Raw genomic sequence first — 24,359 nt, 5'->3', positions numbered from 1 at the left:
AGTGTAATTTAACCCTTAAATGCATGGTGATGTATATATGCATCACATATTTGATGGCTCGTGGCTCGATATGTAGCTATCCAAAATCACATTTCTGGCATAATTATTATTCATTATTATTTATTCATTATTTATCATTATTTAATATAATATAGTTAATTAAATTAAATGGTATAATGATTTACTATTTATTATTTAAGGATTAAGATGAAATGGCGGAAAAATGTGAAAAAATAGGACGATGGCGATTTTTAGTATGTGATTTAGGCTGATTTTTCGGAGTTAGTAATTAGTTTATGTTTAAACATTTTATCATAAAGGTTTCACAAATAGTGTACCTTTTTAATAGTAGTATTTTTTTTAAAATAAAACTTACCAATTACGATATATTTATATAAATAAGATTTGGCCTATTTAACATCTAACACTGATTTAGTATAAAAATCGATCTTAAATATTTTTTTTATTATTTTTCCCAGAGTCAGAAAACTATTGTCTATCACACGTATTAATATCTCGTTAAAAGAAAAATTCATGCATTTAAGGGTTAAAAAACGTCTCCTCAGTACATTTTGTGTAGGAACGACGTACGAAAGATGCTCCCCAAGCGACACGACACGCGCCTCAAGCGACGTCGCTGATGATGTATGTCTTTGATTGAAGCGATCGCTCGATCGACAGTCGAGAGCGGAACCTTGATTTGAAAGATTTTTTCGCAATATCTTTCAACTGAGTTGTCCTGAATGGACAATTTTGTTTCGATAAATCTAGTTAATAACACTAGTATATCAAATTTAAAGGGAAAGAAATCTTTAAATTTTAGCATTTTCGCTCCGGTAGCGTCTTAATAGGGATCTGTAGTTTATTTCGATACAATCAATATCGAAAATAGTGACTACACCACAGAACTTAATTTAGATAGAAGAAACAAATTCATATATTTGTATAGGGGCCGAGCGTGTCAAATTTTGTACTGAAGTTGTTTCTTGCCTGTAATTTTAAATATGTCTCAGGCTCTTGATTGTTCATAATTTTTGTGTTGTTGCAATTGAATATCACGTAACGAGGCATTTTTCATGTTTTGGTTGACTTCAACTTACAAAAATTGACGCCCGAAAGCTGCAAGCTGCGAGTAAAGACGGACAACGCAGTGGATTTCACTGAGTTCATTTGACACGCTAAGTAGATACGTTTGCTTGATCTATGGTATATATGACATCTGTGGACTACACGACTGTATGAAGCAGTAACATATTAGACAAAGCTTTTGGGAGCAGGAAAACAGAAATTCCAAACAAACCCATAACTTGAACGCCAGTATACGCCGCAAGGAAAATACAAGCTTACAATTATACTGGGTGGTACGAAGTAAACACCGGTCATTGTCATTTTTATAATATTCTTAATTAGGAGAGCTGAGTCATAGGTGTTTCCCATTGTTAGATCTAGGCAACATGCCAGGCATTCGAGACTTCACAGAAATGACGTGGAATTGTCCGATGGAGCACCCAAGTATGTAGCAATCATACATATAAAGGCAAATTAAAGACTATTTTCTGCGTATTTTATCGAAGCCCAGCTAGGAACGATATTAATCTTTTTTTTTTACTTTAACTTACATACAATTCCGATAGGCAGAGCATATAAAACTACTCAAGTTCAGTGACACTCTTGGCAACTAAGGGGTAGAAAGAAAACGAAATTGTGACATTGCAATGAGAGGTTGCCAGCCTCTCGCCTACGCCACAATTTAACCCATATCCCACAGTCGCCTTCTACGAAAGCTATGGGAAGAAAGAGGGTGGTGAAATTCTTAACCCGTCACCACACGGGCAAACTTTGTAAAGTTAGCGTGTTTTCTCTCTAGAAATCTACCATTTGCATTTTAATTAATTAAATAAATATCGTTCATACTATCCACCGATATGTTTTACCATGCATTTATAATTTATTGCTCAGTTATTTATCATCATAAATTGTATAAAAAGCGGTGAAACTATGTGCGATTCAACGTAAATAAGCGGGGGCGTATCAATCAGAGATAACGGTTATTTTATGAGTTATTAAAACTCGTGGTTTACCCTACCCTGCTGATTAGTGTACAGTCAGCAACAACGCGTATCAGAGCTTTCTCTAAAATAATCGAATACTCTCTCTCTCTCTCTCTCTCTCTGTCTTCTTCTGGCCTTATCTCATCTTTGTTTGGGGTCGGCTCTATACTAATAAATTTTTTCCAGTTATATCTGTTCCAGGACGGGCGATAAATGATAAAACATCAGGCGCGCCCCTATCGAACTTACAAATAGCGCGATAGAGACGGTCTGATGTTTTATCATATATCGCGCGACCATACTTGTCGTCTTAGGGACCGTCCCACTCAAGAGACGCATGTCCAGTAGGCCTAGCACATGATGGCCGCGGGAGTATGTCGCCGCGAGATAGATGACACGTCTTTGTCTAATTGTATTAATGACATAAGGACAGGTAGTCTATCTCGCGGCGACATACTCCCGCGGCCATCATGTGCTAGGCCTGCTGAGGCGCAGAACGGACGACCGCGCCACGCCGCCTGAATGTAATTTAAAAACGTCTCCTAAGTACATTTTGTATAGGAAGGACGCGCAACGCAAGGGAAGTCTCTTGGCGTGCTCCAGGCGGCACCTGGGGGCGCGTCTTACGTCTTTCCTATACAAAATGTACTAAGGAGACGTTTTTTAAATTACATTCAGCACCATTCCGCACCTCAAGACATGCGTCTCGTGTGTGGGGATACTGGGGATGATCCCTTAGGGTCTAAATTTTTATTCTCTTGGTCTTTCTTAACTATAGACATCCATATAAGTCGGGGTCGACCACGGCCACTCTTTTTTTTTAGAATAGAATTCATTTATTTAACGTCACAACATAGTACACACAAAAGCCTTTCGGTTCTTGTTCTTTCATACACTCTAGCACTTTTCTTGTCATATGGTCTTCCGGCCTTCTCATGACATGACCAATTGACCAAACCATCGGAGTCGTGTTTTCGTTAGATTGTTCTGTATGGTCTAAAATAATCGAATACCTACTAGTAAATCTAAATAAAATCCATGGTCAAATGGCGAGGCCGCGGAAAACCAAGGCGTACGGTTTTAGAGCAAGTACCAACCAACGTAGTGACGTATCAGAAACTTAAAAAAGCGGCAGATAGAAGAAAGGAATGGCGATTGCTTCACAGACAAGATCTTGGCTTTTAAGAATATGATGGTGATACTTCTAAATAACACCTGATTCATAACCTGATCTTTATGGGTTCTTTCAACTCAGAATCGAGTAAAGAAAATGTCAAAAAAGGGCACGCAAATGAAAAACAGAGCCGCACCACAAGGGTTCCTTTTTAACCCCGACGCAAAAACGACGGTCTCTGTTTGTCTGTCTGTTTGTCTGTCTGTCTGTGTGTGTCTGTCTGTGGCATCGTAGCTCCCGAAAGGATGAACCGATTACGATTCAATTTTTTTTTTGTTTTAAGGCTGAGTTAGTCGGGAGTGTTCTTAGCCATGTTTCATGAAAATCGGTCCTATGTCGAGGTCGGGGGCTTTTTCAAAATTTTAATTTTGTGGTTAGGTTATGTATTAACATGAGTAATATTTACTCTTGACTGTACTAACAAATACAAACAAATGAATAAACCTTCTACCCCAATTCGTAATAGATATTTAACCTAGAAACCAAGTAGAGAAACCAATTCGTAATGAGTTTTGCAATGCTGAGTCAGGGTCAAGATGTTTTTTTAATAATCTATCTTGAATCTTATACATTTGATCTCGTCTAGACTTCGAGCTCGCTAAGAGAGATTGTGATGTGTAGGTTATCCATACATTCCATTCTTAATATCTATTATAAATGGGAAAATGTGTATCTGTTTGTTTGTCCGTCACAGTCGTCGAACACAGATACAGTCGTATTTGTTCTTGAATCATGAATGTTTTCTATGATATGAGTATATAAGAAGAAACCTGAAAGTTGCACCGATAGTAGAAAAAGTAAAGAGTTTTTTAGGAAGTAAGTAACGGGAGAGTAAAACCGATGGAAAAGTGGATGGACTCCGTGAGAGATGATATGAAACGAAAGCAAGTGTATGATGAGATGACTGGCGAGAAATGGAAAACATGCTATAGTATGAATTTTCTGAGATGAACGTTTCGCTTTTGCCGTAATCTGTTAAACAAAGGCCTTTGTTTCTATTATTGACGGCGGCTAGCTCCCGTTTCCACAGCATGTGCTAAAGTCTCAGTGTAGTTAAAAAGCAACTATCATGATAGCAATAAGGTTCAAATTTATTAAACAGTTTGCAGTATGCAGGTAACTTTTTTTGAAGATGACAAAACGTGTTATCTCCGAAAGGGCTTTTTATGGATTTGAACCTTATTATTATCATGATAGTTGCTTTTTAACTACACTGAGACTATAGCACGTGCCGTTTAAACGGGAGCTAGCCGCCGTGAACAATAGACACAAAGGCCTTTGTTTAACAGATAGCGAAAAGTTCATCTCAGAAAATTCATACTATACGCCGACTCCAAATGACTAGGATAAGGGCTGGGTGATCATGATAAATATAGGTATGTATCATTGTCTGAGTAGATACAAGGGTGAATCCACGTTATCCACGTAAAAGAAACGAGACTCACAACTACATCGAGTGTTTATTTGAACTACAGGTGCAAATGCAAAGATCAGAAAGAACAATCGTGACTCATGTTACCCTTGCCGCGGATTGACCCACAACACAAGTCTAACTTGAGCTTACAGAGGATCTTTTGACAATATGTGAAAGAATGTCCCTTATTGCTAAATTTTGCCACATTTCTGCACAAGACAGATATTTGCTTGACTCAACGTCGCACTCGTTCAAAGTACATTCGCGACCGGTTAAACCGACTAGTTTTAGCCAAAAACTATAGAATATATCTAGTTTAAAACGCCATATTCATTATTGTAGTATGGAATACTTATGACGTTTTCGTGTTAGAATAGCAATTAATTATTCAAATTTTTACGTAACGAACTGACGAGATGGTGTCAGAAGATTCGAGGAAGTTAAAATACGTAACGTTATGGTATAAAGCCTCCGCCACACCACAGAATATATAATAGTACAAGAACAGAAGGCTCATTCCTTTCATGTTCACAAAATGCCGCCATTCTAAATTCTTACCTACACTAACAAACGGACCGCACGCGAGCAGCCGACATTGAATTTTATTGCGCCGCGCGAGGGTCGTCACAACTGAATGGGCCGCGAACTCGCGGCCGCCGACATGTAGGTACATGTAGCGTGGCGATATAATCGCGGAGTGAGCCGCCCCTGGCCACACAAACACATGCGTGTTTCATAGCCTAACCACAAATTACAATTTTGAAAAAACCCCCGACCGAGACATAGTGGACCGATTTTCATGAAACATGGCTAAGAACACTCCCGACTAACTCAGCTTTCAGACAAAAATATCTAATTCAAAATCGGTTCATCCGTTCGAGAGCTACGATGCCACAGACAGACACACACACACAAACAGACAGACAGACAGACAGACAGACAGACAAACAGACAGACAGACAGACAGACAGACATACACACAGACAGACACGTCAAACTTAAACCACCCCGTCGTTTTTGCGTCGGGGGTTAAAAAGAGCACTACGCGCGCAATTTTCGAGGTTTAACGAGACAGGCTGTTGACAAGCTTCAGGAGAGTAATAGCACACCTCAGACACTGGCGATCAAATATATGAAAGAGGCGCGTTCCTAGCACACAGTCTGAGCTCGTGTAGGTGAACGCGTACCGTGCTTGTTTGAGTGAGATATGACAGGTCGACTGTTCGCGTTTTTGACAGGCGGTAACTGTGAGGTAACCGAGAGGGGGTGGGCGGCGATTTCAGCGGGGAGCGGGAGTGGCCATACTGTGCGATAGTACTCTTTATTATACTGTGGTAATAGACAGAGTTCAGTTCTAAGCGGGCCCGGATTGTGTTTGTACAAGCCATAGGAGAGTCAAACTCAGACTCTAGGGTTGTTTACTCGCAATAGGACGTTAGGCAAGGCGCCAGATTTCCTCCACTGCGGATTCTACGAAAGTACGTGTAGGATGCCTTGGCAAAAATCGATGCTATGTGGCCAGTGGAAGGTTGTTAAGCCTGGCGTCCACTAATAGGCTCGACTCCCTCATTAATTCGCTTTCTGAATTTCTTAGGGACCATCCCCACTCAGGCGACGCATGTCGTGAGACGCGGAACGGACGTCAGCGCCACGCCGCCCGAATGTAATTAATAGGAAGGACGTAAGGCAACGCGTCGCATGGCGCGCACCGCGCCGCCTGAGGCGCGCCAAGCTACGTCCCTTGCGCGTCCTTCATATACAAAATGTACTGAGACGTTTTTTAAATTACATTCGGACGACGTGGCGCTGTCGTCCGTTCCGCGTATCAGGACATGCGTCGCCTGAGTGGGGATGGTCCCTTATGAAACTGCGTCCATTAGCGACGCGTCGAATCGCAGTGAAATGTATGAGAACTCGATTCGACGCAACTCAATTCCGCCTTAGTGGACGCCAGGCTTTAATTTTATATTACCTGGCACTGAAACTTAGTAGTTCATGTGCTCTGCCTACCCCTTTATGGGATACATGCGTGATTATATGTATGTATGTATATATACTACAGTATAGACTCATTCGGAGAACATTGTCAGTTTTGACTTGACATTGAAACTTGACACAGTAAGCGATAAGTTACTCAGCGTCAATATTGCCTTGTTGAACCACAGAACATATAATAGTGCAAGTGGTTGAACAGGCAATGAACGGCGAAATGTCACCGTCGGGCGACAATTGTCACTGTGGTCAGACAGGCCGCTGGTATTGATGGATCGCGTCAGGAAACAATTCGGATCTTGAAAGTTTCAGCCGAATCACCAGGAAATATATACACAAGCGGATGTTTTGTTCCTTTTTTTGCACGACCAAGAAGTGATGGGTGTAAATGTATAGGTGTAAACGAACTGGTCCGTGCCTACAATTTAGCACTGTTCGGTTTAACAGTTACAGTCCGCTAGATCGAGTCGGACGGACCAATTTTACGCCAAATTGCCCAATTTGGGGACAAGTAACTATGTCATACTAGACTAGACTAATGGTGACTAATCATGATGCATGCAACTGCGTCGAAATATCGGGAGCTCGACAAAAATCAAAAAGGTAATCACGGTCTATATCCCGGTCAATATAAGTCTAATGGTTTTCAGTGTTTAGGTACGTGTCTACACGAATGTTACTAAAGGGAGGGAGGAGGAGGGAAAAGGGATGGAAAGAGAAGGGAAGGGAGGGCGACTAGGTACATAAAAAAAATGGCATTCTGTTTATTCCGTCAGTTAGATCGTCCAAAAATACTGAACACATGTTTTTCGCTTTTTCTAATTAATGAAAAAATACAAAGATAGAGAGCATCAAAGTTCCCGTAGTGAGGGCTTGTGACGTCACTTCTAAGTAAAAATTGTACCTAGGTGCGACGTCACGCGAAACTTCAACGGACTGTACCGTCGTCATTTTTCGTTTACGAGAAAAAAGAAAAAATACGTGTCTAAAATTCGTTGATAACTGACGGACTAATTAGTTTTTTTTTTTTATAAACTTTCGCCTATTGTCACTGTTGTGGAATATGTAACAACTTCAAAGATGCTGATCTCTCCACAAAATCTCATCAACTGCTTAGGGAAGAGGTAAGGTAACAGACAGAGTAACATTGTCATACCAATCTTACGCTTCTTTTTCTAAATTGGGTCATATTTATTGTCATTATAATTTATAGGTATCACCATAGAGGAGTAGTAAGGAAAGAGTTGTAACTCCATACATCAGTAAATGCAAGTTATTTGTAGTGACATCTAGCGTCAAATAGCGTAAATTATCAGTGCCACTCATCACCCAATTATCAGTGTCAACCGTTTCGCGTCTGCCAAAAATGTAATATTAAGTTTACAACTTATATTACAAGCAGATGGAATTGAAAACAGAGTACTGATTAATACTATTGTAATATTAGCTAATTTGCCCGTATGGTGACGGGTTAAGAATTTCACCACCCCCTTTCTTCCCGTGGGTGTCGTAGAAGGCGACTGTGGGATATGGGTTAATATTGTGGCGTAGGCGAGAGGCTGGCAACCTGTCACTGCAATGTCACAGTTTCGTTTTCTTTCAACCCCTTATTTGCCAAGAGTGGCATTGAAACCTGAGTAGTTTCATGTGCTCTGCCTACCCCTTCATGGGACACAGGCGTGATTTTATGTATGTATGTACACTGAGAGAAATTTGCATTGTGAATTTAACAAGTTCGACTTGTTGCGGTTTATCCGTTTGAATCAGCCAAACGTATGTTTAAAACAATATGTGTCAGGTTGTTTTTATAAAATCGACTTGTTGATTCAAATATATTGCCGATTCAAATGACAAGTAGCTTGTTGTTTGAACACTTTGAACCAAAGAGCACGTAGGCGCTATTTTAACCAAAAAACTTGTTGAACGAACATGAAAACTGGTTGTATTTTCTCTCAGTGTATGTATGTATTAGCTAAAAATTGTTGAGCATTAGACTTTTTGTTCGTCGCGAGATCTTTTGACAAGTGAGCAGTACTGATAATTTACGCTAGTTGACGCGTGCATGACGCTAGATGTCACTACAAATAACTTGCATTTACTGATGTATGGAGTTACCACTCTTTCCTAACTAATTCCTCTGTGGTATCACACATTAATGGCCACAGAGCGTAACAGATGTCTGTTTTCATTGGAGTGCCACCACAATATCAATGGTTTCCGCTGCACTCCTCTCCCAGCCTTGCAGCTAATATTAGCAAAGTCAGTGTTCATTTAAAGCCAACATACCTTTGTCGGTGTTCGTATGTGAAATTCAGTTGAAAGTAACTTTTGCCAAGTATACGTTCCTTTTTAACCCCCGACGCAAAAACGACGGGGTGTTATAAGTTTGTCGTGTCTGTCTGTTTGTCTGTCTATGAGTGTCTGTCTGTGGCACCGTAGCTCCCGAACGAATGAACCGGTTAGATTTAGTTTTTTTTGTCTGAAAGCTGAGTTAGTCGGGAGTGTTCTTAGCCACGTCACATCTCGGACACTGGCGATCAAATATATAAAAGAGGCGCGTTCCTAGCACACATTCTAAGCTCCTGTAGGTGAACGCTTACCATGCTTGTATGAGTGAGATACGACAGGTCGACTGTTCGCGTTTTTGACAGGCGGTAACTGTGAGGTAACCGAGAGGGGGTGGGCGGCACTTTCAGCGGGGAGCGGGAGTGGCCATACTGTACGATAGTACTCATTATTATACTGTGCAGACACCCAGTCATTCGTTTTTTTTATGGGATAGGAGGCAAACGAGCAGACAGGTCACCTGATGGTAAGCGATCACTGCCGCCCAAAGACACCCGAAACACCAGAAGTGTTGGAGGTGCGTTGCAGGCCTTTAAGATGGGTGTACGCTCTTTTCTTGAAGGTTGTTTACTTACTGGAAGCACTTACATCTCCATATTTCAAACTCGTAAATAACAATGTTTATAGTATGATAGAGTATACCGGATAGTATCAATGGTTTGGCCAGCCTTGTGCCGGCTAAAATTAGCTGTCAGTGCTGTTAATTCAACCCATATAGCTTGGTTAACGGGCCAGTGGCAAACGGGCAAGGTTAGGTTTAAGCCGCGTATCGACTGCGCGCGGCAAACCATCGAACATTGGCTCGCGCGGCGGCCGCGCAATATGGGGACGGGTCCGCCGCGCGCGGCAGCTTGAACATTGGCGCGCTCGAACGTGCCGCGCGGCGAACCAGTTCGTGTCGGTTTTTGGTGGCGCGGCAAAGGAGCGTCAGTGTGTTGTGCGTGCGCAATTGGGACGGACCTAAATGAATGTTTGTTCACGGATCGCCTGCCGCGCGCCGCTGCCGCGCTATATGAAAATGTTGAGCTTTAAATTGGCTCGCGCACCAAAACCACAGTATAATAAAGAGTACTATCGTACAGTATGGCCACTCCCGCTCCCCGCTGAAAGTGCCGCCTACCCCCTCTCGGTTACCTCACAGTTACCGCCTGTCAAAAACGCGAACAGTCGACCTGTCATATTTCACTCATACAAGCATATTACGCGTTCACCTACACGAGCTTAGACTGTGTGCTGGAAACGCGCCTCTTTCATATATTTGATCGCCAGTGTCCGAGATGTGCCAAAACGCAGGTTTGGCGCGGTCGAACATGGCTCGCGCGGCAGCCGCGCGCAGTCGATACGCGGCTTTATACTAACACTCTCTGCTGAAAGTACAGTGAGCTACAAAACCGCATGGAGAAATTATGAATGAATTCATTGATAAATTCGCCATGAACTTTTGCAGCTCACTGTACATGGGAATTTGATTTGGTAACTTGAGTGTCTTTTCAAGAGCTTATTTTTTAACCCCCGACGTGTCTATCTGTGGCATCGTAGCTCCCGAACGGATGAACCGATTTAGTTTTTTTTTTTGTCTGAAAGCTGAGTTACTCGGGAGTGTTCTTATAGCCATGTTTCATGAAAATCGGTCTACTATGTCGCAGTCGGGGTTTTTAAAAATTTTAATTTTGTGGTTAGGTTAGTTCACTATATAAAGAAATAGAGGCAAACCCATCGATCTAAACTACCTAGATGCACCATCACGGCTTAGAATGTGTCCGCAGCAAATTGTGCTTGAAAATGTTCTAAGCACAATTGGGCGGTCAGTAGCGCTTCATCCGCCGTGTCGGCAACATGCCTAAGTGCTCCGTAAAAAAGTGCAAAAATAACACCTTATATACGTTGAAAAAGGATGACGTATCGTATTTCCGGTAAGTAATTGTTAATAATTTTATAATGTTATGCATTTGTGGTCAAAATGGCTTCCTAACTTACAAAAAACATTTATTTTCTAGAATAATTAAAGTAAATTCCTTGATTTGGTCTTACGCAGTTTGTCTCTTTCTCTCGCGCTATACTAGTAATGAGCGGACGGCGACAAAAGATGGATGAAGTGGAACATAGTTAAAAATGGAATGATGGAGTCGCTAATTTATATTTTTTGTAAAAGAAGCCTATTTCATATTAATAATGTATGTATTTATTTATTATTATGGACCAATTAGTCTGAAATAAATGATTTCAATTCAATAATATTAATACATATCTTATAAATTACTTTAATTATAAAAAGAAACAACCCGGGAATAGCAAATTCGTTTTTAAGTAATAAAAAAGCTTTTTATTCCAGATTCCCAAAACAAGACGTTGAAAGGGAAAAATGGCGCAAGATTATAGCTGAGGAGCGGAGAGAAGATTTACCCAAACAAAGCTTTGAAAGAAATTATACGTAGAATAATAAATTAATGTCATCGTTCAATTCTTCTTTGTTTTAATAGCTACTTAATTCATATTCTCCAAGTGCACCCTCACACACACCACATACAATCCCTCAACTGTTTACCTTCACATAATCGCTACACATACACTCACTACACGCACACACACACACACACACACACACACATATATATATATATATATATGTGTGTGTGTGTGTGTGTGTATATATATATATATATATACCTCTGAGGTATATATATATATATATACCTCAGTTGACTCTATTTAATAATGCAAACATTGCAAAACGTGGAGATATTAATCAGTTCAGTTGCAATTGTCCCCCAGTCCAAATTGTCCCGCCGTACCTTATATATTTTTTTGTTTGAGATAATATCAATAAAAATATCGTACAGTAAAAACTCATTTTTTTTCGCTTAAAATACGCAACATCTCGAAAAATGTTATACCAAACGTTTTGTTCCTTAAGAAATTTTCTATCTAATAGGATTTTTTAAAACAGTTTTTCGCAAAAATACCGCAAATTTCCTCATTCTCGCCTTTCATCTCATAGCGCGAGCGCGACTCCCATGATGCCTCTGTCCATCCTCGTTCCCAATGTAAAAATGGCGTTTAGATTGTTGCAGCGCAAACGAAATTAAACTTAAGTTGGTTGCAATAAGACGTAGATTTTTTTAAAAATATGCACACCTGCGATCTGCGGTAATAAAATTTTATGGCTTTCGCGATGATCACATTCATTAATGTCATAACCGCCAATTGCTTGCATTTGAAATTGAACTTTAAGTACTAAGAAATAACGTTGTTTTTGTAAAAAAATGAAAGTAGTTTTTACTACATTGCGAAGTTTTCGTTTGTCAACTGGACGCACACATTTGCAACTAAGCGATCGGACACTTTTGAGTGCCGAATTTGTAGGTGATAGTGTATCTAGAGAAGTTTAAATCGATGGGCAAACCAAATTAAGTTGTCCACGATTCAAGCAACAAAATGTCATAATTATTATAAGGTACATCATGTCAAATACCGACTGGGGGGCAATTGTAATTGTAACTGGTCTAAGGAGCGCGGATTACGAGCGGAATGCGCGCGGATTGCGAGCGCACCGCTAACGCTACGCTATCAAAACGCTTTATGCGTGGCGGAGCCTTAAAATTGCTTTAGTGAAGAGGATATAATAATTACCTACGAAGTTGTATGTATAATTACGCCCGTGACCGATTTTCCGGAACGCTATATTTAGATTTAGACTCACGTGTAACTGACAAAGTTTAATTGTGTCGCTTCTTCAAAACTGGGTAAATCCATTCTTTTATAAGGTTCATTACTATTACTAAATAATGAACATTAAAGCAGAATGGATTTACCCAGGTTTAAAGTTAAGCGACACAGTTCAACCTTCTTGAAGAGTAATCTCTCCGCTCGAAGGCGCCGGTGCCCCTTTTTCCGGGCCGATATTCATGTAAACTAGTCTATAAGCCCTGGGACACCCGGGTGGAAAACGTCCACGTGGGCGTCCCAGATATTGCTGGTGCGAGGAAGCCCTAAAAGACATGTCAGCACTCGGTGTACCAAATTGCTTTACCCTACCCTAGTGTTGAGTTCCTCACTCATGAGGCACCTCATTTGTACCACTCATATTGGTGATTTGTCGCAGCACTTCACACGGAAAAAATGTATTACATCACACCTCAACTCACCTCACCTCATTTTACACATAACCTCGCGCGCAAGTCTCGCAACACAAACACCTCATGCCACACAAATCATTCACAAACTTCAAATCATTCAAAAACTCATCTGTCACACGCGCGCCTCGCGGTCCTCAAACTCCCTCGCGCGAGTCGACACTTCAAAATGAAGCGGCTCATCGTCTATGTCACCGAACTACAAACTTTATTGCCGAGACAAAAGGTCCACCGATACATTTGTACCGGAAATCGCTTTGTACCGGAAGACCTCACCGCGACAATGTCACATTACCAACATTACTTCAAAAATCCTTTCAAAGTGAAACAGTTAGTTAGGTTTACCGTAAGAGTGAATGAGACAGACACGAGCTATGCTTCAAATTTGCCTCGACAAAATACGTTACACGTGACTCGAAATAAAACAGTCTTAAGCGCCGCAAGCTTTCATACATATTACGTCGTTGTGATCCAAGCATCTCTTCAAATTGGCGCGCAAATTCGGCAAACGCTCTCATTCGATAGTTTCGATGCTATTACTTGAGCTACCGACTTGACCAGTTTAACGTGACCTATCGGACCAACAGATTTGTATGACGGTTGTCATTTGTAATAAGGGAGCTATCTTATACTGGTCGTGACATATTTATTTTCGAAGCGTTTTGAATACCAAGGACGGTAACTCAAAATGTGCATTTATGAAGTTCGCTTGACAACAGTACAGGATTAATGACCGAAATATTATTTAAAATTATTTTATGTACTTTTATTTAGATTCGTATGTAGGTATTGTAGGTGTAGTTGTTATATATTTAAATGCCACAGATATGAACTTTGTACCAACGAAGAGTTAGCGATAGCGTCTCACAGAATTTGAATTTCGCACCTTTTTATTAGTGACAAATATTTATTTTATTTTTGCAGTTTTTACTTATTTCTATATATCAGTTAAATTTTCGTTGGTTGTTTCGTCTAAGTTAAAAGTTTGAAAATATTTTTAGGTGGATAATATTTAACATCATATCGCATTGCAGCATGTTCAACGGATAAAGAAGAGACATTTCTATTTTGTTTTTACGTTATAGTTATAGCCTTCCTTAAGACAACAATATGGGCTAATATTATCCATAAAAAAAATGTATATCCATTTATTACACGGAGTATATATGCAGTTAATAACATGTTTATTAATATGTACACATTTTGACAACATTATCAAATAATAAACGTGAGTCGTGAAACGAAACGCATTTCATAGACAGTTGAAGTTGTCAGTTGTGTTACTTGTGTTGTGACAGTTGTTTGTTGTTTCCAAAGTTCAATGGCTATGGCTAATTTATTTGTGTCATACAGTGATATTACTATTATGTGCCTTAGGAAAGCACAGCGTCGCTTTATGAAGATGCAATGTATTTTCTCACCTATTGTCAGATATTTTTATTCGATTTCTGAACGTTTTTAGCGTTTCTGAACGAATTATCTGTCACCAGAGGGCGCGCGCGCTTTAGACTTGTCATTGCGTGTATTTCTCGCCGCCATATCGGTATTGAAAAATGAGATTGTGAAGAAAAAATAAGAAATATGAGTGCGGAAGAGCACAAAAAGGCCACAGAGACGGAAACTAGCTTCAGGGCTATTTATGTTCCGTTTTCCGACTCGGAGTTGGAACCTGAATACCTACCCTTACGGGTAAAGTAACGAGAGTAACGGCCCACGCCTTGCTCTCGTGAGGTATGATGCTGATGGCCCATCATTTACAGCTTTTTGGCGGCTCGAGGGTATAAAGCGCGTCGGCCTTCCACGCCTTGCTCTCATGAGCCAGTGTTTTTGAGCATCGGCGATCCTCGCCATGTTATCATGAACCATGACCCAGCGTTTTCAGCTCATTAGCGGCTCGCGGGTGAAAGAGAGCATCGGCCATCTTCGCCATGTTCTCATGAGCCATGATCCAGCGTTTTCAGCACTTTAACTGCTCGTGGGTGAAGAAGAACATCGGTGGTCCTCGCCATGTTCTCAGGAGACATGACCCAACATTTTCAGCACATTAGTGACTCGCGAGTGAGAAAGAGCATCGGCGATCTACGCCATGTTCTCATGAGCCAGCGTTTTCAGGCTGCTCGTCGTGGTCGTAAGGCGATATAGTGTTGGCTCGAAGCCAACCATCAAGCCGTTATCAATCAGTGTGCAGTGCTGTTGTTGCTTCTAAATCAAGATTTCCTGGCGACCATGCCACTACAAGCATCCAGGTACGAAGCAGAACCTTCCGGAGGATTAAAGAGTGACAGAGATGAAACAAGATGAAAAAGTCAAAGTGAAATTAAAGATTATTCTGTAATCTTTATGAAGCCTTCCAGAAAGGACCTGCTACTAACGTAGAGGGGCTACACAATTGTATAATGAACCAGTATTAACAGACTTTGCAGTAAACAAAGAACTTTCCTCTAAAGAAGGGGAATGAATGTCTCAAAACAGAGAGTTATGCAAGTTTGTTTAGTGCCATACTGAGACAAAATGAACTGGTTCGCACAGGCCTACACTTACACTATTGTATTTACAAGGCTACCCGGAAGGTGAACAGCATGTATTTCAGAAGAGAAAGTGTGGAAGACAGCAAGTTGTAGAAAACGGAATATTCATGTTGATATTGGAAGAACAATAATGCTACAGGATAATAGATAGATAAGAAGATTTAAAAGTAGAACCTTACTAAGAAGAATTCAAACCAACCATGAGAGCAATACACTAGAATTGTTTATAAAACTTTAGGCAGAACAGAAATTCAATATTTCTATGGGACAATTATATCATAACCCGCTTGTGCCTATGTTTTCAGTTGCTTCTTGGTTTCATTAAATAATTTATTAGGAGAGTTAAGAAAGAGATGAAAAGAAAGAGAACTAAGTTATATGGAAAACCACACAGTCACTGCACTACAGGCAAAGTTTTGTGATGAAGTTGATAATATGATGAGCTCAGGCTCAGAACCAGTAAAGTTGTCACCAGTGACAAATCTAGCGTATCTTTTACTCAAGAGTAGCCAGTTATTTTTCACAACACCTGTAGTAAAGCAATTAACAACTAACCCATTCTAAGAGAGAATAGAAGAAGAGTTTGAGTGTATTAAGCGAGTGATCTGAGTATGGTTTAGTATACCAAATAAATGTATATTATGCTTGAAGATTTAAGTAAATAATGAATGAAAGAGAGATGGTTTATCCATGTTCGAGTAACATAGGACAAGGCAAGAACTAGAGAAAATAATTTCTCTTATGTGCCACCTATAATATATATGAGAGATGCTCCTAAGTACTTCTCCCTTTTGGCCTTTTATTGGCACCCTGCCCCTGTGCAGGATTAACTTTCTGGGTCGCGGAGACCTTTATGAAAGACACACTGCCTTTACCACTCCATGTGCCAGCATCTGTCTTGGCCCTTGCCTTGTCACAGCAGTCACAGCACCTCTATGTGGAAAGAACGAGCTGGGTAGTGTTGACGCTGCAAAAGAGATACCTTGCAATATTTTAGCGAAACAAAGTTCTGATTGCCATTACCACCTTTCCTTGTGAGGGATTAACATGCTGGGTCTCGGAGACCACATGTGAGTGAGGTTGCCTTGGGCTAGTAAACCTACATGATTCCTTGTCCCATCTGAGCATTTTGCAGTCCTGAGTAGGGCCAGACAACAGTGTGGTTGGACATTATTAGGAAAATAATCTGGACTGGTGTCGAGTGTCATGGAACTCATGCCTATGTCACAGCTGATGGTGATGCCTACTAAATCAATAGAGTATCCTGCATGAAAAGAGAAGATTATTTCTCAGTCCAGAAAAGTCTGGAGAATAACCACATGAATTGCAACACCGGCTGTGACTCCTGAACAGATAAATATATTTTATTCATACACAGTGTAAACAAAGATTAAAGAACTGATGTACAACAATAAGAGTAGCGCCAGATACTTAAAGTTGACTCATTACTCTCACTTGCAAGTAAGGAATTCTAGAGAGGATAGAAACGTTAGATAATAGAACGGTGGGTCAGAGTTATCCATCAGGCAGCAGTAATAATTCACTCTACTGAGTTGCCTAAACTGTGATGTTTAAGATGGCATAAAGACTAATTTAATTGAAGATGAAAAAGCAAGCAGATTAAAATGCATTTATGAAGGCTAAATAAAACTATATGCATAGCTTATATGCCAGTTTTTTATACAAAGTCTCGCACAGCTTCTCAATTTGGCTATGGCAGATCAATGTTACTACTGTTAGACATACATCACAATTGCAAACTGACTGCTTTCTACAATTGTCAGCTGCTACACAATAGCCTGTTGTGAAAGGCACCTAACCTAACTCTGGCAGCCACCTCGGAGGTGGTCACCTTGCCATATCAAGCCATTGTGTTAAAAGAATTCAGATTGAATTTCAGAGACAGTTAACAAATTGTGAAACAACCTTGATGAGGCGATAATCTAGCCTTCTTCCTTGTGAGTTAGAATACCAGATGAATCCACTTAGTGCTCAGGGCACTAGCGGGTTGTACACACTGAGTCAGGCAGACTGGCTGTCAAGAACAACAGTGGACCATTTCAGGTTATAAAGATTTCATGAGGTGGATAGAGTTGACTCCAGGCCTACCTCCCCCAGCAATAGAGACGGTACAACTGCTGAAAAAGGGGGGGGGGGGACAAAGGATATTAAGATACTAAGGAAGACAAAAGTGTTATTGAAAATGAGACTATTTCTATGTAAGTGTTTTAAATAATATAGACAGTAGAACACCAGAGCAGAGGAAGCAGAGGTACATAGATCAGCTGTTCTGGACTAAAACCTCCTCTAGTTATAATAGTTATAAAGTTAGAAACTGCTTTGAAGGTCCCCCAACTAGGACGTCAGAATTGCAGATGCCCTCATCTGCAATGCTGCTCACAGTGGTCCAGATCACTCCAGCTGAGCTCACTCTTGTCCTCCCAGGCTGCGGAAGCTAGTATATGACACGCAAGGTGTCACACGGAGAAGATACCCTAGTGCACAAAGGTTGGCTGGTACGAATTGCCCTTTAGTGACCAACTGTCTGTTGGTGTACAACTTCTGAAGTTGCAGTGTAAGTTACTGTATTGTTTCTGTATTGAGGTGCACAATAAAGAGTATGTCTGGTATTATACCTTTAGCTTTGTGTTAGCTAATACATACAAAATATTTAAGGCTATATACATATATATATATTCTTAAAATTCTTAAAATTAAATAAATTAAATTAAATTATGTAGTTTAGACAGTCAAGATTACACATCCCTGAAGATTGGAGATCTAATGAAGAATCTCTGAAAAGCTTGAAATTCCAGGTTCTTGAACACTGTACCCATCATGTTTCAATTACCTTCAGTTGGTACTCAGACTGGTAGGTAACCAGGGTAATCAACAACCATAAGTAAGTTGCCACATTTGTGAGGGCTTATAACCATTGAGGAAAGCCCCCTTGGGCCAGTAGTGCCAGAAAGCAAGAAAGAAAGGTAATAAATCTGTATTTTATTTATTTACAGTCAAGTTCCTACACTATCCTGCAGCTTGGTGCAGATTGGACACCTTGAGTTGTAGTACCTACAGTAGTAGGTACTTAGTACAGGGTACGGGCATAGGTGCCCACTGAGCAACTACCGCTCTACCGTCTCCTGCCTTGGACAGACTGTAGGAACTTACTATAGAAGCTTGCCTACAAACAGGTAGTTGGCAGAGCTACAATATTTAAATAAGTACTAATGCCGAGAGATTGATTGCACAGGTACGCGACATATAATTTAAAGCTATCTTAAACATTGTAACATTTAGTTTGATTGTTACTGACTATCATGATCAATTGTGTGTTTAAGGTAAGACATGATATCTCAGATCAAATGCTATGAGAGACAGGACTGACTGATATAAGCTATTGCTATTAGAACAGTCTGCAAAAATACTTTAGTCCGTATGAGAACAGACCCTTGCTTTAAGTCTGTTAATTTTGTACCTTAAAATATTAATAAAAAATTAGGGACATGCCTCCCATCTAATCAGTTTATGTTCATTCTTACTAAGGAAGTGATTAACATTATCATCAAATTGCGTGTAAAATTGTCACCAGCAGATAACAAACACGTCTTCATAAAGCGACGCTGTGCTTTCCTAAGGCACATAATATAACCGTTTTACATAACAATAAAACGATTATTATGTGCCGAGAGAAAGCACAGCGTCGCAGGAAGTTTCTTCCTGGTGAAGTACGCCATGACAAGTCTAAAGCGCGCGCGCCCTCTGGTGACAGATAATTCGTTCAGAAACGCTAAAAACGTTCAGAAATCGAATAAAAATATCTGACAATAGGTGAGAAAATACATTGCATCTTCATAAAGCGACGCTGTGCTTTCTCTCGGCACATAATAATCGTTTTATTGTTATGTAAAACGGTTATAATAAATACACCAAAATATAATAATGGTGACATTTTATACATGATTTAATATGCTTGTGGCTCTGCCTTAGTGTCTTTTACGTGCAAAAATATAGTCAAAAGTAAGAACGGCGTCGAGAATGTTGGTGTTCATTTAATTTACTATATATTGCTGTTAGAATATCCACAGCGGTAAGTTGGTTATTTTTACGTAAAAGTGGTATGTAATTAGAAAACAATATGAACTCACGTTTGTTAAAAACATGCAATTTTTAAGGTTACAGTTTCAATTGAAATATATTATTATTAAACTGTAAATTATAAATGAAACCATTATAAAATGATATCAAGAATATTAACATACGATAAATAACAATAATCAACAGCTAAAATAGAACAAAAGTTTCATAGAACCATCAAATCAATTTGCTTTTTATGTAGTTTCATATTACAGCAATTGGAATTCTTAAATAATATTTCAGTCTTCTGTTGTTCAAGTTCTCTTCTTAACATTTAGTTGCAAATAAAATTTAATAGGTATAAAGGATGTTATTACATAGTATACATACTAGAATTTGTTGCCCGATTGAGTCTATCAAATCGCCGATAGCAAAATTTTATATACCAGTACCTCACCTCATTTGAAGTAAGACATTGTAACACCTCATTTTTGAAAATGAGGTACTCATACAAACTCATTTTAATTTGATGTCCTACCCATCACTACCCTACCCGGGTCCATGTATCATCATCAACATATCAGCCCTTTATCGCCCACTGCTGGGCATAGGCCTCTCTTCTAGTACGCCGCTTCTCCCGGTCCTGGGCTAATCTCATCCAGTTGTGACCCGCAGTTTTTCGGATGTCGTCCACCCAACGAGCCAACGGATGCCAGGCACCAGTGGCGGGGCGTGAAAATTTTCGTTGGTAAAGCCGGAGGGGTTTTTGGAATCTGTTTTGTATGGACTTCTACCAGATGCTAGACAATTTTAGGGAAACCGTTGGGAATCGAGTTGTATCGACGCTCCGCCACTGCCAGGCACTTCCATGGGTCCATGTAACATAGCCATAAGTCCTAGACTGAACATGACTGCATTAAACCAATATGAATATGAATACCCAACTGGCGTGAAGGAGTGGTCAAGATCCTTTTTGGGTCTCTGAGCCACTGAATAAAATAAAATAAATAAATAAATATTGGGGACACCTTACACGGATCAACTTAGCCCCAAACTAAGCAAAGCTTGTACTATGGGTGCTAAGCGACGATATACATACTTAAATAGATAAATACATACTTAAATACATAGAAAACATCCATGACTCAGGAACAAATATCTGTGTTCATCACACAAATAAATGCCCTTACCGGGATTCGAACCCAGGACCGCGGCTTAGCAGGCAGGGTCACTACCAACTGAGCCAGACCGGTCGTCAGTGAAGTAAGTAAGTATCATATAACTTACCAAGTTGTATGGAACCCATAATCTGTGAAGACTGGATCTTCTTGTAGGTGATCTCGCCACCTTCGCCGACGCGCCGGTGCCCAATTTTCCGGTCCGATTTGTGGACCTTGCTGATAGCACCCAGGGGGCCCACCGCCGGCTGTTGACAAACATTTGTAAACTGTCACTAATAATGATGATTATAATTAAAAATATTAGGGATCATCTCACACAAATTTACTTAGCACCAGATAAACAACGTTCTTCTTTCATTGCAGAAGAATCTCATTTTTATTGATGACAAGCTTTTGCAAAAATTGCGGAATTCTCCATACAAACTTTCATCTCCCATTTTGGGGAAGTGGGGGGTTAGAAAGAGACAAAAAGTGGCCTATGACGCTCTCCTTCCCTTCAACTATCTCCACATAAAACAAATCACGTCAATTCGTTTCATTGTGAAAGACGGACAAACAAACAGACACGCTTTCCCATTTTCGTCGTTGTACCTAAATAATTAGGATTGTCTAGATCCAACAAGGCGTTCCAACCCTCTAATTTAAGTAATTGTAGAAGCACATTTTCTTAAAAATGTCCTTAAACTTTTGACCAGTGCTATGGAAGTGGCGCAGGATAGGGCAGAGTGGCGATCTCTCTGTGTCGGAAGGCCATGAACCAAGATCCTTTTTGAGTCGCTGAGCCATTGAAGTAAAGTAAGTTATGGTCGGATCTAAACAAACACCGGTAGTGTAAGAAACGTGACATTTCGTTTATTATCATCGGCTCGAATACAAACATGGCCTTTGTTATATTAACCGGGTCAATTGCACAACTGAAAGTCGGTGAATCATCACTTCAAGTGATAATAATGATCGTCACTCATGATCAGAGCATATACCATGGATTTTTGACCTTTTACAATAGGCGAGACGACTAAAAAAACGAATTAGTCCGTCAGTTAGATTATCAAAGAATTTTATATTCGTAACGAATAATGACGACGGTACAGTGGGTTGAAGTTTCGCGTGACGTCACGCCTAGGTACAATTTTTACTTAGAAGTGACGTCACAAGCCCCCACTCCGGAACTTCGATGCTCTATATCTTTGTATTTTTTCATTAATTAGAAAAAGCGAAAAATATGTGTTCAGTTATATTTATGGACGATCTAACTGACGGACTAAACAGAATGCCATTTTTTTATGTAGTCGTCATCCCTATTAGTTACTGGATACTCTAGTTGGATAGTTGTCTCCCTGAATCTATCCGACCAAAAATAGCTCGTTATTTTTTAATGGGGAGAGGCCTTTGCCCAGCAGTGGGACACCATTATAGGCTATCTAGATTTAAAAAAAAAAAATTAATAATATATGGGCTTACTCTTGACCACAGACTAGCCAATGGCAAATACTTGGCCCACGATGGAGTGAGCTCGCTCAAAAGATGCCTGTTCACCCTAGATTTGAAGGTTAGTATGAATATACGCATGCGTTTAACGACGAGGACGCGTAAGCGTCTTCATACGAACGAGTGATTTTTGAAACACTGATTTAAACTTTCACGATTTTTACACATATTTAATGCAAACGGGACTTAATCGCGGGTAGTTCGAAAAACTCGTACAGCTAGAAGATGTTGACGTCAACTTCAGTCAGTCTGCTCCGAGACCACGGGGACAATGCCGTCCTTGAAACGTCGGAGGTTGGTGTATAAAACATAGTAATACGTGATTAAGTCCCGTTCGCAATTTTAAATGAGTGATTTTTGGTCCGCGTCGATAGTTTTGAGGAAAACCCTAAACGGTACGGAAAATTACATTATTTATAGATTTTTCACTTAAACATATTCATCTTAATTTTCGATAAAACTTACGGCAGTATGTTCTCCATATAGACACCGATGTTCTACTTCCTGCTCCTCAACAACATACAACATACAATCACGCCTGTATCCCATAAAGGGGTAGGCAGAGCACACGACACTACCAAAGCTTCAGTGCCACTCCTGGCAAATAAGGGGTTGAAAGAAAACGAAACTGTGACATTGCAGTGACAGGTTGCCAGCCTCTCGCCTACGCCACAATTTAACCCATACCTGCTCCTCAGTGCTTGATAAAATTTTGGTTAAGGTACAGCGGGACAATTTCGACTGAGGGACAAATGAAACTGATCCATTTTTTCCATGTTTTACAATGTTTGCATTATTAGAGGTCCACTGGTTAAATATGGCACGCACAGAACTTAATTTAGATAGAAGAAACAAATTCATATATTTGTATAGGGGCCGAGCGTGTCAAATTTTGTACTGAAGTTGATTCTTGCCTGTAATTTTAAATATGTCTCAGGCTCTTGATTGTTCATAATTTTTGTGTTGTTGCAATTGAATATCACGTAACGAGGCATTTTTTATGTTTTGGTTGACTTCAACTTACAAAAATTGACGCCCGAAAGCTGCAAGCTGCGAGTAAAGACGGACAACTCAGTGGATTTCACTGAGTTCATTTGACACGCTAAGTAGATACGTTTGCTTGATCTATGGTATATATGACATCTGTGATGGCACGCATGTTCAGTGGATACATGTGGAACTCAATGATCTAATAATGGAAATAATGGATCAGTTACGATTGCAACCCAGTCGGGATTTGCCCCGCTGTACCTTATTTTCATTTGATTCAAAAACGCAGTTTGACAGTTGCATCTTATTGGACATCATTACAATTTAGCCAGTGTGGTGACGGGTTAAGAATTTCACCACCCCTTTCTTCCCGTGGGTGTCGTAGAAGGCCACTGTGGGATATGGGTTAAATTGTGGCGTAGGCGAGAGACTGGCAACCTGTCACTGCAATGTCACAGTTTCGTTTTCTTTCAACCCCTTATTTGCCACGAGTGGCACTGAGACTAGTAGTCTCGGGTGCTCTGCCTACCCCTTCATGGGATACAGGCGTGATTGTATGTATGTATGTATTACGACAAGTTGAAGTTTCCTCGGTTCTGCACACTACACATTTACATTATGTGACTAACTTTCTCAAGAAACGGGTACCACACTGTCGCTCAACACAGGTTATTGTGTAAATATGAGCGAATTTCGACCTGATTATAGCAACAATGCGGTCCTTTTGCTACAAAACGCCGCATACGATTGGCACTTACTTATAGACGGTCAACCAAATCTTGGCACTAAAGAATGGCGCTAAATTCAAATATTATTATTATTTGGAGCCTAATGTGTCCCACTGCTGGGCTAAGCCCCCCCCCCCCCTCTTTTTCCACTCATCCCTGTTTGGAGCAACATATGGCCAATCTTTCAAAAAGGAGTCCAAGTTATCCCGCCATCGCCGACGTGGTCTGCCGGATCCCCGGTTTGACTCGTGGGGCGT

General features: G+C 40.3%; 1 protein-coding gene across 12 annotated transcripts in view; it reads right to left on the bottom strand.

Annotated features, from left to right (window-relative positions):
• Positions 1–24,359, bottom strand: part of LOC125238886 (phosphatidylinositol 4-phosphate 5-kinase type-1 alpha) — a 112,853-nt gene that overhangs the window by 74,219 nt on the left and 14,275 nt on the right. For all 12 annotated transcript variants that reach the window (XM_048146367.1, XM_048146370.1, XM_048146368.1 and 9 more), the window contains exon 3: positions 21,003–21,141. In XM_048146367.1, coding sequence (XP_048002324.1) covers positions 21,003–21,141 — 139 coding nt within the window. The remainder of the gene's footprint in view (positions 1–21,002; positions 21,142–24,359) is intronic.

This window comes from Leguminivora glycinivorella, chromosome 24 (assembly GCF_023078275.1).
Source record: "Leguminivora glycinivorella isolate SPB_JAAS2020 chromosome 24, LegGlyc_1.1, whole genome shotgun sequence".
Lineage (NCBI taxonomy): Eukaryota > Metazoa > Arthropoda > Insecta > Lepidoptera > Tortricidae > Leguminivora > Leguminivora glycinivorella.
Note: the sequence above shows the minus strand (reverse complement) of the source record. Positions and strands in the feature narration are given on the sequence as shown.